The sequence below is a fragment of the Rhinolophus sinicus genome, linkage group LG11, assembly GCF_036562045.2.
Source record: "Rhinolophus sinicus isolate RSC01 linkage group LG11, ASM3656204v1, whole genome shotgun sequence".
In the NCBI taxonomy this organism is placed as follows: Eukaryota; Metazoa; Chordata; class Mammalia; order Chiroptera; family Rhinolophidae; genus Rhinolophus; species Rhinolophus sinicus.
Window position 1 is genome coordinate 32,314,129 of NC_133760.1, and position 12,891 is coordinate 32,327,019.

General features: G+C 48.5%; 1 protein-coding gene across 1 annotated transcript in view; it reads right to left on the reverse strand.

Moving 5' to 3' along the window:
• Positions 1 to 3,452: 3,452 nt before the first annotated feature.
• Positions 3,453 to 12,891, reverse strand: part of CDH3 (cadherin 3) — a 39,413-nt gene continuing 29,974 nt past the window's right edge. The window contains exons 12-16 of the mRNA XM_019756686.2: positions 12,176 to 12,400; positions 8,916 to 9,122; positions 6,420 to 6,550; positions 5,874 to 6,020; positions 3,453 to 4,313 (exon numbers count right to left, since the gene is read on the reverse strand). Of these exons, the coding sequence (XP_019612245.2) occupies positions 4,104 to 4,313; positions 5,874 to 6,020; positions 6,420 to 6,550; positions 8,916 to 9,122; positions 12,176 to 12,400 (920 nt within the window). The 3' untranslated portion in view covers positions 3,453 to 4,103. The remainder of the gene's footprint in view (positions 4,314 to 5,873; positions 6,021 to 6,419; positions 6,551 to 8,915; positions 9,123 to 12,175; positions 12,401 to 12,891) is intronic.

Here is a 12,891-nt window from a genome sequence, read left to right on the forward strand (position 1 = left end):
ATAGTAGAAAGAACCCATACTTGGGAATCAAGGAGACTTGTCTCTGTCACTTCCCAAAACTGTCACTTCCTGGCTATATACGGTCATTTTCTCTCTCTCCCAATTTCTGTTTAAAAAGGGAACCATAAAACCTCTCTCCACGGTTGTGAGCAGGAGAATGTATGTAACTGATCCACGCATGTGAAGGGCAAGGCCAGTCATTGACCCATAATTGACTGCTATTGCCGCCGCCACCACCACCATCATCATCATCATCAAAGTGTCCAAGGCGGTTCCTGGCACACAGCAGACAGCCATGCTTGGAACATGGCGGCCTTTGTGACCATTTTGCCCTGTGGCTCCTTCTCTTCCTGCAAATCTCACCCTAGGTTGCCAGGCCGGGAGGCGCACCAGCCATGCTGTGGTTCGGGCGAATGGTGCCCTCTGCTGGGTGTGAGAGTAAGGCCATCAGGGAATCCACAGCCAACCTGACCACTGAAGTCACTTCCTACAGTCTAGAATGTCTGGCTTCCACCCAAGGTGTGAGTGTGAAGATAAAGGAGCAGTAACTGGCCCTCTCAGTCCCTCAACAGCCACAACAGCAGTGATGCCTCACTGATGCAGCCCTCACACACCAGGAAGCCTTCCAAGCACTTTAGAGATATGAACTCATTACTTTTCCAGATGAGAACAGCGAGGCACAGAAAAGTAAAGTGATTTGTCTAAGGAGTCATGCTTGGAAGTGCTGGGAGTTGAATCTGTGCCGAGCCATACCTCCTTGGTGGATTTAGTGGGAGGTAGGCTCTGCCTTTAGCCAAAAGGGAGTTGGCCCCATGGAGTTCCCCAGTGAGTCTGGAAGTGGACATACAGGGTGAGGGCAGCCAAAGGGGCTTCCCAGAGTAACTACCCCCACCCTTTCAATGGCAGGCCCATTGCCTGGCTGACCTTGGGGCTCCTTCCTGACTGGCCATCCCTCAGCATTTCCCTGCCTGTGTCTCCTTGCTGTGTCCCTGTGCGGGCCCATGGTTAAGGAAGGTCCGTGCTTAGCATAGGAAGCCAGAAATTTGAGTATCAGCTACTTGCCCACCTTCTATTCATGAGAGGCAGCCTCTTCAGGCCCCTCAACGGCCTGGCCATAGCCCATCTGGGGAGATGGGTCCTACCTGCAGCCTTTTTGGGAGGAAAAGAGACGGCCAGCACAGCCACAAGGGAAAAGGGGTGGTGTGAAGTGAGGCCTGGGCTCTGCTCACCTCTGCCTGCGAATGGGATGGTGGGGAGCACCTGCTCTGGGAATTTCTATCTTCTTCCATCCGAAAAATGACAGGGGTGGATTGGGGGCACTTTTCAAAATGCTCTGTATTTGGGGGGTTAAGGAGAAACACGGGGAGGATGAGGCCAAGAGGACTGTCTCTGGGCACCCCAACCTCTTCTTCCAACAAAGTATCACTGACTGGAGATGAGATTAAAGAAATGCTCATGCATCCAAACTGGACGTGCTGGAAACAGTAAGGCAACCTCCTTGCATGTCCCTTTACGAGGAGATATAAACGCACAAGGTGTGTGTAATGCATGGGGGAGAAAAGATTGGGAGGATGCACACCCAACTGCTGAGCCACAAAACAGAGGACTAACATGCAGAGGATGGGAAGCCAAACATTCCGGTGGTCCCTCCCCACTGGTATGGCTGGCTGCACTCCTTATTTCCAGTTGACACCCACTTTGAGTGGTTAGCACTGATGACTTACTTCTTTTGAATTATTATAGGCCCTAAAGCTCAGTCCTAAGATCCTATTTTGCAGATGAGAAGCAGGCCCAGAGTTAGAGTGATGTAACATCCATCCCCATGAGAGCCCAGGAGGGTTCTTTCTAAATCACTCAGAGGCCGGCGACTGGTTCCATCACCAAGGGAATTTAGTTAGATCCATCCAGAGAGACCAGACTTGGCTAGGAAATCCCACTTCTCCTCCTCGACTCCCTCCAAAAATCTCAGGGGAAGAAGGGCGGCCTGAACAGTAGCTGTTTGGTTTTATTATTAGTCTTCACTGGAGATAGGGTTTCACGCTTTATTCAGACTTCTCACAGAGGAGTTTAAGACATGGGGCAGCAGGTGTTTGCTGGCTGAGATACCTAATCTCACACAACCTTATCAGCAAAAGCAGCAAGGCCCTAGGAGAGGGGAATCGGGGGCCACAGGAACCAGAGGCTGCAGCTGGAGGGAGAGGCAGGAGACGGCCTTGACTGCAGGCTAAGGCACTATGGGCTGGACCGAGGACTAGGACGGACGAGGTTTCTTACCGGCCATAGTTCCCTTCTGACTTTCCCATCCAGGGCCTGAGGCTTCAGGACACTTAGCCTTGTCCTTCAGAGCCTTGATCTTGACCTTGCTTGTGCACCAGAATCCCCTGGAAGACTTGTTAAAACACACCGCAGGGTCCTGCCTGCAGAACGTGATTCTGCAGGTAATGCTGATGCTGCTGGCCCAGGGACTGCACTTCGAGGGGCACTGCTTTGCAGGGGGAGGCACTTTTGCGGGAAGGAAACACTGATTTCAACTTCAGCCATCCTTTCAGCTGCCCTTCAGATTCTTTTTCTTGGTTCATTGCAAAGCAAAATTTTAAACTTTGCTTTAATGAAGGCACACGTAGAATTGTTCCATCCCGGCTGCCTCTTCAGCCTTATTCTATTCCTGCATCTGTGCCGGGTTATGTCAGGAGTGTTCCAATTTCACTGACATCCTGGTGAGTTCTCTTAACTTTCTGTCTGGCTTGATTTTGATGACCATCCAGCGTCATTTAAAAAAAATACAATAAGGCCATTCTTTAAAGGAGGAAAGTCCCCTCAGAGGGTGATGGTGAGAATTCGTATAAAGGAAATGATTGCAATTAAGTGCTGTCCGGGCCTAAAAAGTACTGAATAAATGGTAGCCATGACCAATGAACACAAATAGCACTTACCGTGTGATTCACTTACTCTCCGTAAGAACTTCCCACTTTATGCACGAAAAATCTGAGGCAGATGGAGGTGAAGCGACCTGCTAGGAAGTAGCAGAGCCAGCTCCTCCCCAGCCCCTGCCTTTCAACAGAGCCCACAGCACAGAGCAGGGAATCTTCATGCAGTGCGCCATGTGAGGGAGCAGCCAGCATTCCAGAAAAGACGTCGCCTGTAGCTCTGGTGGCGCTCCGCTCAGGGGTAAGGAGGTAGTTTGGTTCTCACACAGAAGAGCAGCTCTGAACCTGTAAGAAGGATAGAAGGTTTGCCCCCACCTGGACCTGTGAATGAATCCTGAGCTTCCTCTACCATGAGGAGGAAGCTGTGGTGAAGCTGGCAGAGATCCAAAGCATTCACTCCCTTTGCACACCTCTGAAAAGTCTAAAAACCATGGAATTTCACACGTCAGTGAGTGAATGGTATGATATGTGAGTGATATGTCAATACAGCTACACTGAAAAGAAAAAGCTCACTCCCCTGGCACCTCTGGGAAAAGTTCCTTTAATAAAAAAGTTCTAGTACATTTACACGATTGTCATCACCCTTCATCTACAGCACTCCATAGGGAAAATAAAAAATAAAAAATAAAGGACAACCTAGACGCGCTCAGTATAAAAACGCAGTAATCTATTCAAATAGGAGGCCTTGGTCCTAGAGATCAGAGAGAAGTGCATGAGAGCACGTGAGTCGAGCAGCTCTGGCCTGGGCTTCTGGAGGGCTCCAGGGGACAGTTGAGGACCCGCCTCTAACTTTTTGAAAACAGCATTAAAAAAAAAAAAAAAAAAAAATTCAGGTTGCCATAAGAGGCCTCTATCTAAGGAGAAGGGTCCATTCCAGAGAGAACGTTATCATGGGGGAGTCAGAGTCCATCCAGGCCCAGGACACAGGGCGGAGCATTTTATGGTAGAGAAGAGTTTCCCAGAAATTCAGCCTCCAAGGGCCTATGCTGAGAAGTCAAACTGCCATGGCCCTCCATTCTGAAAGGCTCAGAAACCAACCCCTCTCATGTCAGACTCGAGGCCTCTTCCCTTCAGGTTGCTAAGGCCACTTCTCAATAGCTCCAAGGTCCTTGGCTGGGGGGTGGGGTGGGAATGCAACCCCTGAAAGATGCAGCTGTGGCCTGCTGGCCCAGAGGCCTAGTCGTCCTGGCCACCACCATACATGTCCGCCAGCTTCCTGAAGCGGCTGCCCCACTCGTTCAGGTAATCATAGTCTTGGTCCTGGTCCGAGGCCGAGGAGGTGAGGGAGCTCAAGGAGGCGGCATCAGAGCCGCTGCCCTCATAGTCGAACACCAACAGCGAGTCATAGGGCGGGGCTGTGGGGTCGGTGTTAGCGGCCTTCAAGTTCTGTGGCGACAGAGAGCAGGTGGTTAGGAGCCACGGGCTCAGACACGTGGCAGCTGTAAGAACTCAGGCAGGCTGGTTCACCTGCATTTCCTCGTCTGCGAAGCCATTTCTCCCCTCCCTTGAGGTTTTCAAGGTTGAAATGAAATACTGCATATAACTGCTTAGCACAGGGCCCAGCATACAGCAAGTGCTCAGTGCGACAGGCCAGTGGTGAAGGGCAGGGACTGCGAAATCAGATGGTTTAAGTCAGAACTCAGACTTCACATACTAGTATGTGAGTTTCAGCAAGTCCCTTAATTGATCTCTCCATGCTTTTTTCTCATCTCTCAAATGTGGGATGTCATATAGTTTAAGAAGAATAAATGAGTATGTAAATATATGTAAAGTGCTTATCAGAATAATACCTGGCATATAGCGGAACACTATTTCCTCATTAGTAAAAATCAGGACAACAAGATTCCAACCCTGCAGACTTGACGTAGGGATTAAATAAGACAGTATCTGCAAACTGTCCCACCCACAGACATTCTAGAAACTGACTTCGTCTAACTGGAGGGAAAAGCTCCCGGTATTTAGCTCCAATGTGTTTTCTCACACCCGCCGCCCCATGCAAGTTTCCCCAGATGATTTTTTTGCACTGTACTCTCAAACATGCTCAGGCTACTTCTAGGAGGCAAAAAGTTTAGAAGAGAAGATGACGCCAGTAGGCTTCGCCATGGTGAGGTATCCTGACCACCCACTGAGCCCCCTCCCCACTGCCGCTTCCATCCGTTCATCCATACTTCCCTATAGACCTAGTTCAGTGGTTCCTACAACCCAGACCGTACTATTTTCTTTCCTTGGGGAGCTAAAAATATCAGAACCTAAAAAAAACTGATGCCAGCGTTCCAGGAATTGGTATTTTTCAAAATTCCTCAGCTAATCAAATGTGTGACTGGAGTTAAGAACACTGGAAACACTCAGCTACTAGCAACAAGAGCTCTCATTACCTAATTAAGTGCTTAGGGGCCAGGCCAGTGGTTCCCAAACTTAAGTTACCTTAAAAAAATTCGAAACCCAGGCTACATCCAGATCAATTAAATGACAACCTCAGGGTGGAGGGGATGGTGAGTCAGAGGCATCACTAGTTTTTGAAGTTCCCAGGAAACTGCAACGTGCAGGCAGTTTGGGAACCCCCGTGGTAGCACTACTCCGGGTGCTTACTCATCCAATCCTTAAAGCAGCCTGGAACAGAGGTCCCAAAACCTTGCTCTGCATCAGAATCACCCGGGATCTTTAAAAATTCAAACCCAGGTTGTCTGGCTCCAGAGTTTTTTCCTAACAACCACTATATTTGTTGAATAAATGAATAAATTATTCCTAATCTATCCTTTACCACTCTGCAAGTGTGGTAAACAGAAGGAGGAAACAGAAGTCCAGAAGTTACTCAAATGTGCCAGAGGTCACACAGCTGGTTGGTGGTAAACTCATGATTTAAACCCAGAGCCAAGACTCTGAGCCCATGCTCTTTCCCTCACACTGCTGGTGCCTGAATATAGGGCTGGCCCCCCCAGGCCTCACCTCGATGATGAAGTTGCCAATTTCATCTGGGTTGGCTGGACGCGGGCGGTACATGGGTGTGGGGATGAAGGTTGGTGCCACATCATTTCGGAGAACCACCTCGGGCCGTGCCTCTAGACCCCGGTGGAGTTGAGTGATGTCATAGTCCTTCATGAAAGTAAAGGAGAACATGAGATTGAGAAGGACCTTCCAGCTCCCACACCATTCACATTTCACCCCACTTCCCCATCATTTGGATGTTCTGCTTCATGGCTAGGTCTTAGAAGACAGATAATGTCAGAGATTTCTGAAAGCCCTCGTTTCCACACCCCCTCTCCCATATTAAGTGCAGGCTCAAGGTCACCTTGACTGGGGCCAAAGAAACTAGCAATGAACCAGACATCCTCTCAGAAGAGAAAAGTTGGTGGTCTATTCTGCATGAAGATTGAAGCTTCAGGCCAGAGTCTGGTCAACACAGCCAACACGGTTAGTTGATGGACTCAACCATCCCTGCCAGTGGCCCTGGGGGCATCCACCACCCAACCCCCAGACTTCCCAATGCCCTACCTGGTCCTCCTCACCACCCCCCTCTTCGCCATAGTAGAAGACGTTGTCACGGGTGTCGTCTTCCGGAAGCAGAAGGGGCTCCTTGACCTTCCGCTTCTTTCTCACCAATAAGAGAAGAACCAGCAGGAGAACTAGAAGAGTTGGGAAGTGTGAATATTCACCCCCACACCACACAGTTGGCCAAGACCCCCCAAATCTCCAGAGCCCCATCTAATTGAGACCCCTCCATTCAGTAGCCAGAGCTTAAACACTTCATTGGCTCCCTTGCACCTAGGAAGAAAACCTTGCACTCCTTACCAAGGTTCACAGATTTGGTCCATCTGTGTACCATGTCCACCTTGCCCTGCCCAGGTCTGGTCACACTGGCTTCCTAGGAGTTCCTCAAATATACCCAGCAGTTTCCCCCTTGAGAACCTTCCTCTGAGCCCTTTCCTCACTTGGAACACCTTCCATGCATATGCATGACTCTCACCCTTCAGGTCTCAGCTTAAGGTCACTTCCTCCTAGCACCACTTTGATTTCATTCCCCACCTGTATTTCTATATCATTTTGCCAGTTTATCCATATTGACTGTAATGGTCCCGAGGGAAATCCTCCTTTGTGAGGATGGACTCTCCCAGCAGATGTTACTTTTCAACAGGACTCTTTTTCAGTCCCCAGGTATTCCTAAATTAGCCATAGACTTTAAGTTAAAAGCAAGAGAGTGCAACTCTGATATGGTACAGTAGGTAATCTGAACTTAGGTACAAGTGTTATGTTGGAATTTTAAGAGAAGGACTTTTTTATTGTTTAGACATGGCGGGGACTGGCCATAATGCCTGGCTGCCCTCCCTAACAGCCATTACCACCCTTGGTTAATCCCACAGGAAGAGGGTACCCTCTGGCCCTCTCTCTGTGGCTGTTCACGTTTTTGGCCTGCTGATAGAACCACTGTCTCTGGCCAGACAAAACAGGCCTCATCTTCTTTGAGAGTCCATAGGTTCTCAGGATACATACCTCATGTGGGCCAGACCGTGACCTCTTCCACCCATTTGCTTCCCCACTGGGTTGGGGGAAAAGCAAAAGGTGAACTGGACTTCTCACCTGCACTCAAAGGTTATATGTCTAACTGTCTACGAATATCTCCATTTAGACTGGCCTGGCAAATCTCCCACAGTCCTTCACGAACTGGTTAATGGAAACTACATGTGTCTACGAGTTCAGGCCTTTGGCTCACCAGTGGCTCTTTTCTGCATACCACATATCAAGTGATGTGGATGAGTTGATTCTACCTTGAAATATGACCACCTCTCACCACCTCAACTTCCATCCTGATCTGAGCCACCAACCACCGTCTCCCCGCTAGATTATGGCAATAGCTCCTAAATGGTCTTCCTGCATCCATCCTTGCCCCACTGTAGTCTGTTCAGTACTATTCAGTAGGTATCCTGTAAAATTCAAGTCCAATGACATCACTCCTCTGCTCCACACCTTTTCTGATGACTTTCCATTTCGCCCAGGGTCCTTTCACAAGTGCCTATAAGGCCCCACACGATGCTCCACCACGCCCATCACCTCTGCCCTCATCTCCTAGTGTTTACCCTCTTGTTTTCTGCACTCCAGCCATTTCTGTTTCCACACACCAAGCACACAGCGCTGCCTCAGGGCCTTTGCACTTGTTCCCCAGATAGCTGCTGACTTGCTTCCTCACCTCTTTCAGGTCTTTATTCGAATTATCCCCTTCTCAGCAAGGCCTTTCTTGCCCATCCTACTTAAAATTACAGACTTCCTCCCCTCCACTTTCTTTCCCCCCATAACAATACCTATTAATCTGCCAGATTACTTGCCTGTTCCCTGTGCTAGAAAATAAGCTCCATGAGGGCAGGGATTGATCTGTTAAGTGCTGCAAGCTCAGTGCCTAAAACAATGTTTGGTGCACAGTAAATTAATTAATTAAAACTTGTTCTTATATTCACGTCTAATTGGATGTGTGCTTTCTGCGTAAGGACTAATTTAAAGAGTGGGAAAAGCAAATGTGATAAGTTCTACCTTAAGAGCAAAGAAATTAGTTTTTAACTAAACACTGCTGCCCACTAGCCCAGTGGTTCTCAAACTCTAGTATGCATCAGGACCTTTTGAAGAGTTGTTAAAACCCAATTACTGGGTGTTACCCCCAAGTGTCTGAATCAGTGGGTCTGGAGTGGGGCCTGAGAACTGGCCCTTCTAACGAATTCCTGGTAATACTAACACTGTTGGTCTGGACCACACTTTCAAAACCACTGCTCTGGCCTCTACATGACACAATGGCAGGACCAAGACTGTTTGCTCACCACTGTATCCCCCAAACTTGGCACACTCCAGAAGCTCCATAGATATCTATTTACGGAATGACACACCTGAAATTAAGAGTTTAAAAAATAGATGGGCAATGCTGGTGGCCTTAGTCCCAGAAGTTCAGGGTAGAATCAGGTCTTCTAACTAGCCCATCCTTTGAGGGGGAAGGGCGCCAGTACTCACGCAGCAGAGCCAGGATGGCCCCCAGGATGGGGAGGAGGAAAGCCCCCTTCCAGGGTTTGGGGCAGCTCTTCATGTGGCCATGGCAGTCACACACGGTGGCCCTGATCACCGTCAGCTGTTCCTTGTTGCCATGGTCGGACAGAGACAGATGCACGTCATATGTGCCTTGCTTCAGGAACTTCTTCAGTGACAAGGCCACTGTGTCTCCTGGAGTGGACAGATCATTTATTCACCTCGGGAGATCACAGCGAGAACTACCTCAAAAACACACTTACACCAAGTGCTAAAAATTAATATTTGGCCAAAGCCAAATTCACTATCATGGAAAGGATGATCAGGGTAGAAGAATAAATTCATCTTATTTTAAGCCAATAATCACGGTATTTTTTTTTTTAATTTATTGGGGTGACAATTGTTAGTAAAATTACATAGACTTCAGGCGTACAATTCTGTATTACGTCATCTATAAATCCCATTGTGTGTTCACCACAATCACGGTATTTTTAAAATATGAAGTTTTTAAAAAAAATTATGTCCTGCAGGGCCAATAACTTCTCAGCACCATTACCTGCTGGACAGTTCTTTGCCTCAGTAAATAATTTGCCAAGAGATAGCTAACTCAGTATTTTAATATCTACATTAACTGGCCGCCTGTTTTCCTATGTGCACAATTCACTATCATTTACTACTGCAGCATTCTGCTCTTGCAATAGTAAAAATAACTTTTATACCTCAGCTGTACAATAGCATTTCAATATCTGAAACACAGATATTTCCGAGCTAGCATCAATTATTAAATAAATTCAAATGCATATGACTTGATGATATAACTTATGTTAAGCACATCTGAGAGGACGCTAACCCGTAGAATCACAGCACTAGTGACTACACTCAAGTTCAGAGATGCTGGAAATGAGGCTGCAACGGGCACTGGGATAATTGGACTTCCAAAGCCCAGGATGGGTGGCGGGTTAACCAAAGAGCAGAAGCCAAGCCTTGGTGTGGCCTGTGCAACGGGCAGTTCTCTGGAGAGACTGTGTGGCAATCCTAGAGTAGGAAAGGGGGACTGTGTTTCTGGGTGAGGAATACAGGGTCAGGGGCCTCTCTGAAGAAAGGCCTTGTTTAGACCCAAGTTTCTCAAGGAGGGAACTAAACTGCTTTTCATCATGCAGGACTTTCGCAAGCGTTACAGATCCTCATACTAAATGCCAGTAGTGTCCCCCAATCACCGGGGCGATCAAAAACACCACCACGTTTTTAGCTCACCCCCTCTCAGGCTTGCTAGCCTATTTCAGCACTGACTTCAAGCCATTTTCCATTCAAAGGCTCTGCACGCTCACAGGGCCTCCTCTTAGTAAAAAAGGCCAGAAGGGAGAACTCACCCTATTCCCGTTGGCACTGCCAGGCACACAGAGCTCTACAGGCTGGGTATTTGGTCTACGATGTGGGGAGGCCACGGTGGGATATTTCACCCCAAACATCCCCATCTTCATCCTGTTCCCACAGGGGAGGGCTGGTGTCTCAATTGATGATGGTGGTGCTGGTGGAAATGTCGACTAAATTGACACTTACTATGTACCAAGCCCTTCTCTAATCCTCACTACAACTTGAAAAGACAGGTACTTTATTCTCATTTTTCAAATGCAGAAATTGAAGCTTAGGAAGGTCAAATCACCAGCCCAAGGTCACATGGGGTAGAGTTTGATTAATTTCCCTGACAAAAGGGACAAGGTTGGGTCAGAAAATTAAATTACAAGTAAGAGCCAGGTCTCCATACTATTATCAGGTGCTGGTACGACTGGGCTTTGGCCACAATGCTCACACCTGACAGAGACAGATCTGACTGCTGTTGGGTGAAGACGGCCGCTTGCATCTACTGAGCTGACATACCAGAGAAGGTGCTTTTCATGTAGTCACGTAATCTTCAGAATAACTATGGAAGTAGGTTCTGTTATTGGTACCATTCTACAGATAGGGAAACTGAGAACAGTTGAGACTCAGGAACTTTCCCACCATCACAAAGCTAGTAAATGGAGGAACCAGGTCTTGAACCAAGGCATTCTGGCTCCAGTCTCCACTCTCTGAACCACATGGCTAGGTCTAGGCCACAAGGGGGTGACACGAGACCAATTTGGGCTCCCCAAAGGAAAAGTGCTCGATATACATACCCAAATCACAGGCACTGTAAAAATGAGCCAATGTGGGTGCCAAAAGCAGGTCGGGAAGCCCTTTCTGGGCTCAATAGCAGTAACGGATACCAGGCATTTGGGGTCTTTGGGGCAGAACTTAAATATACTGGTCCCCATTTCCCTCCTGTGGGACCGTAGCCCCAAGAGGAAGAGGGGAACATTTTAAAGCAGAGCGATGCAGTGTCTCTCCAAGAACCTTATTGGCACTTGGGGCTGGATCCACCTTTTTCATGCACGGTGGGGCCTTACCCACTAGATGCCAATAAGACCCCTCTAGGCCTGTAACAACACAAAAACCACCAAAGGCTGAGAAGCTCCGGGGTGGTGGTGGTGGGGGGGGGTTGAAAAGAGAAAGGACAGAGGCAGATGGGAGCAGGGGTGGGGGTCTGGCGGTCTGGCTTCAACCTCCACTGCTTACCCACTGTGTACCCCTGGGCATGCTATTTCACCTCTTTGAGACCGCACTCTCATCTGTAAATAGGGATAGAAAATACTGACCACAGAGGGTGACAGAAACATTAAATAAGAAAAAAAAGAGAGCATCTCCCATGTCGCCAGGGTTCAATAAATGGTAGCCAGTGAGCATCATGGTAGATCAGAATGCCTGGATTTAAATGCCGGTGCCATCATTTTCTAGCCATAAAGCCTCTGCCCAGCTATTTAACTTCTGAAAGCCTCGGTCTCCTCATCTGTAAAATGGGTGCACGCACATGTGTATGTGATAATAGTACCTTCTCCACAGGAAATTAAACCTATGTAAGGCATGTGAAGTGGCATCTCACACAGAGCAAGCACATTCCATGCCTGTCAGTTATTACCACTGTGCCAAGTCATTATGTGCCATGGAGAAAGTCACGCCCTCTCTCTCTAGGCCTCTTTTTCCATCTGTACAGAAAGACAGTTGGGCTAGAATGGTCTTTAAGGGCTCCTGTGGAATTCCAAAGGCTTCCACTACGTTAATAATTAGCATTTGATCAATGCTCTTGAGGACACTCACAAGAGGCTGAGCCGGCCAGGTGTGCAGGGTCCCGGTAGGGGGCAAACCACCACCTGCGACCGCCACGCAGTTACCTTTCTCATTGACCTCTGCCATCCAGTAGATGTCCGAGTCATGTGTGAGCTGGGCCTGGAAAGGGGCGGTGTGGGGGGCCAGGTCCTTGTCTGTGATGTTCAGCACTTGGGGCACAGGACTTTGGTTGCAGATGGTGATCTGACGGGGCTCTGGGACTGGGCCGTGGTCGTTGACATCCATGAGTGTTAGCAGAAGGGTCCCCGTGCCAGTGGCGGGACGGTTCCCTGTTCATAACGACACATACGATCCTTTTTCAACATCTGCCTTGGTTGGGCTGATGAATGTCACGCTCCCCTGTGACCGACCCAATCAGCCTCAGGGAGAGTCTCGTTTACCGTCCAGCTATAACCTCTCAAGACCCTCCGAGCACTGGCTTCACTATAGATCAAATCAGTGATGGCAAATACATGGCAATCATGCCCCCATTCTCATTTGTGTCCTCAGCAGACATTACTAACTGACCAGAGCACAGCTGTAGCCACTTTATCCGGATAGCCACTAATAATCTATCACAAAGTGAAACCTACCAGACACCTTGAGGCAGCTTCCCTTCACAGCCCTGTGGTAACCTCTCACCTGCCTCCAGGCCTTGATTCACTATGTGTCAAGCAGAGATGGAATCACATCATAACCCCTAATCCTGTGGGCGTGACATCACTAATCAAGCATGCACTTTACAGGCAGCCCCTTTCAGTCAATCAAGGGGAAAATGACA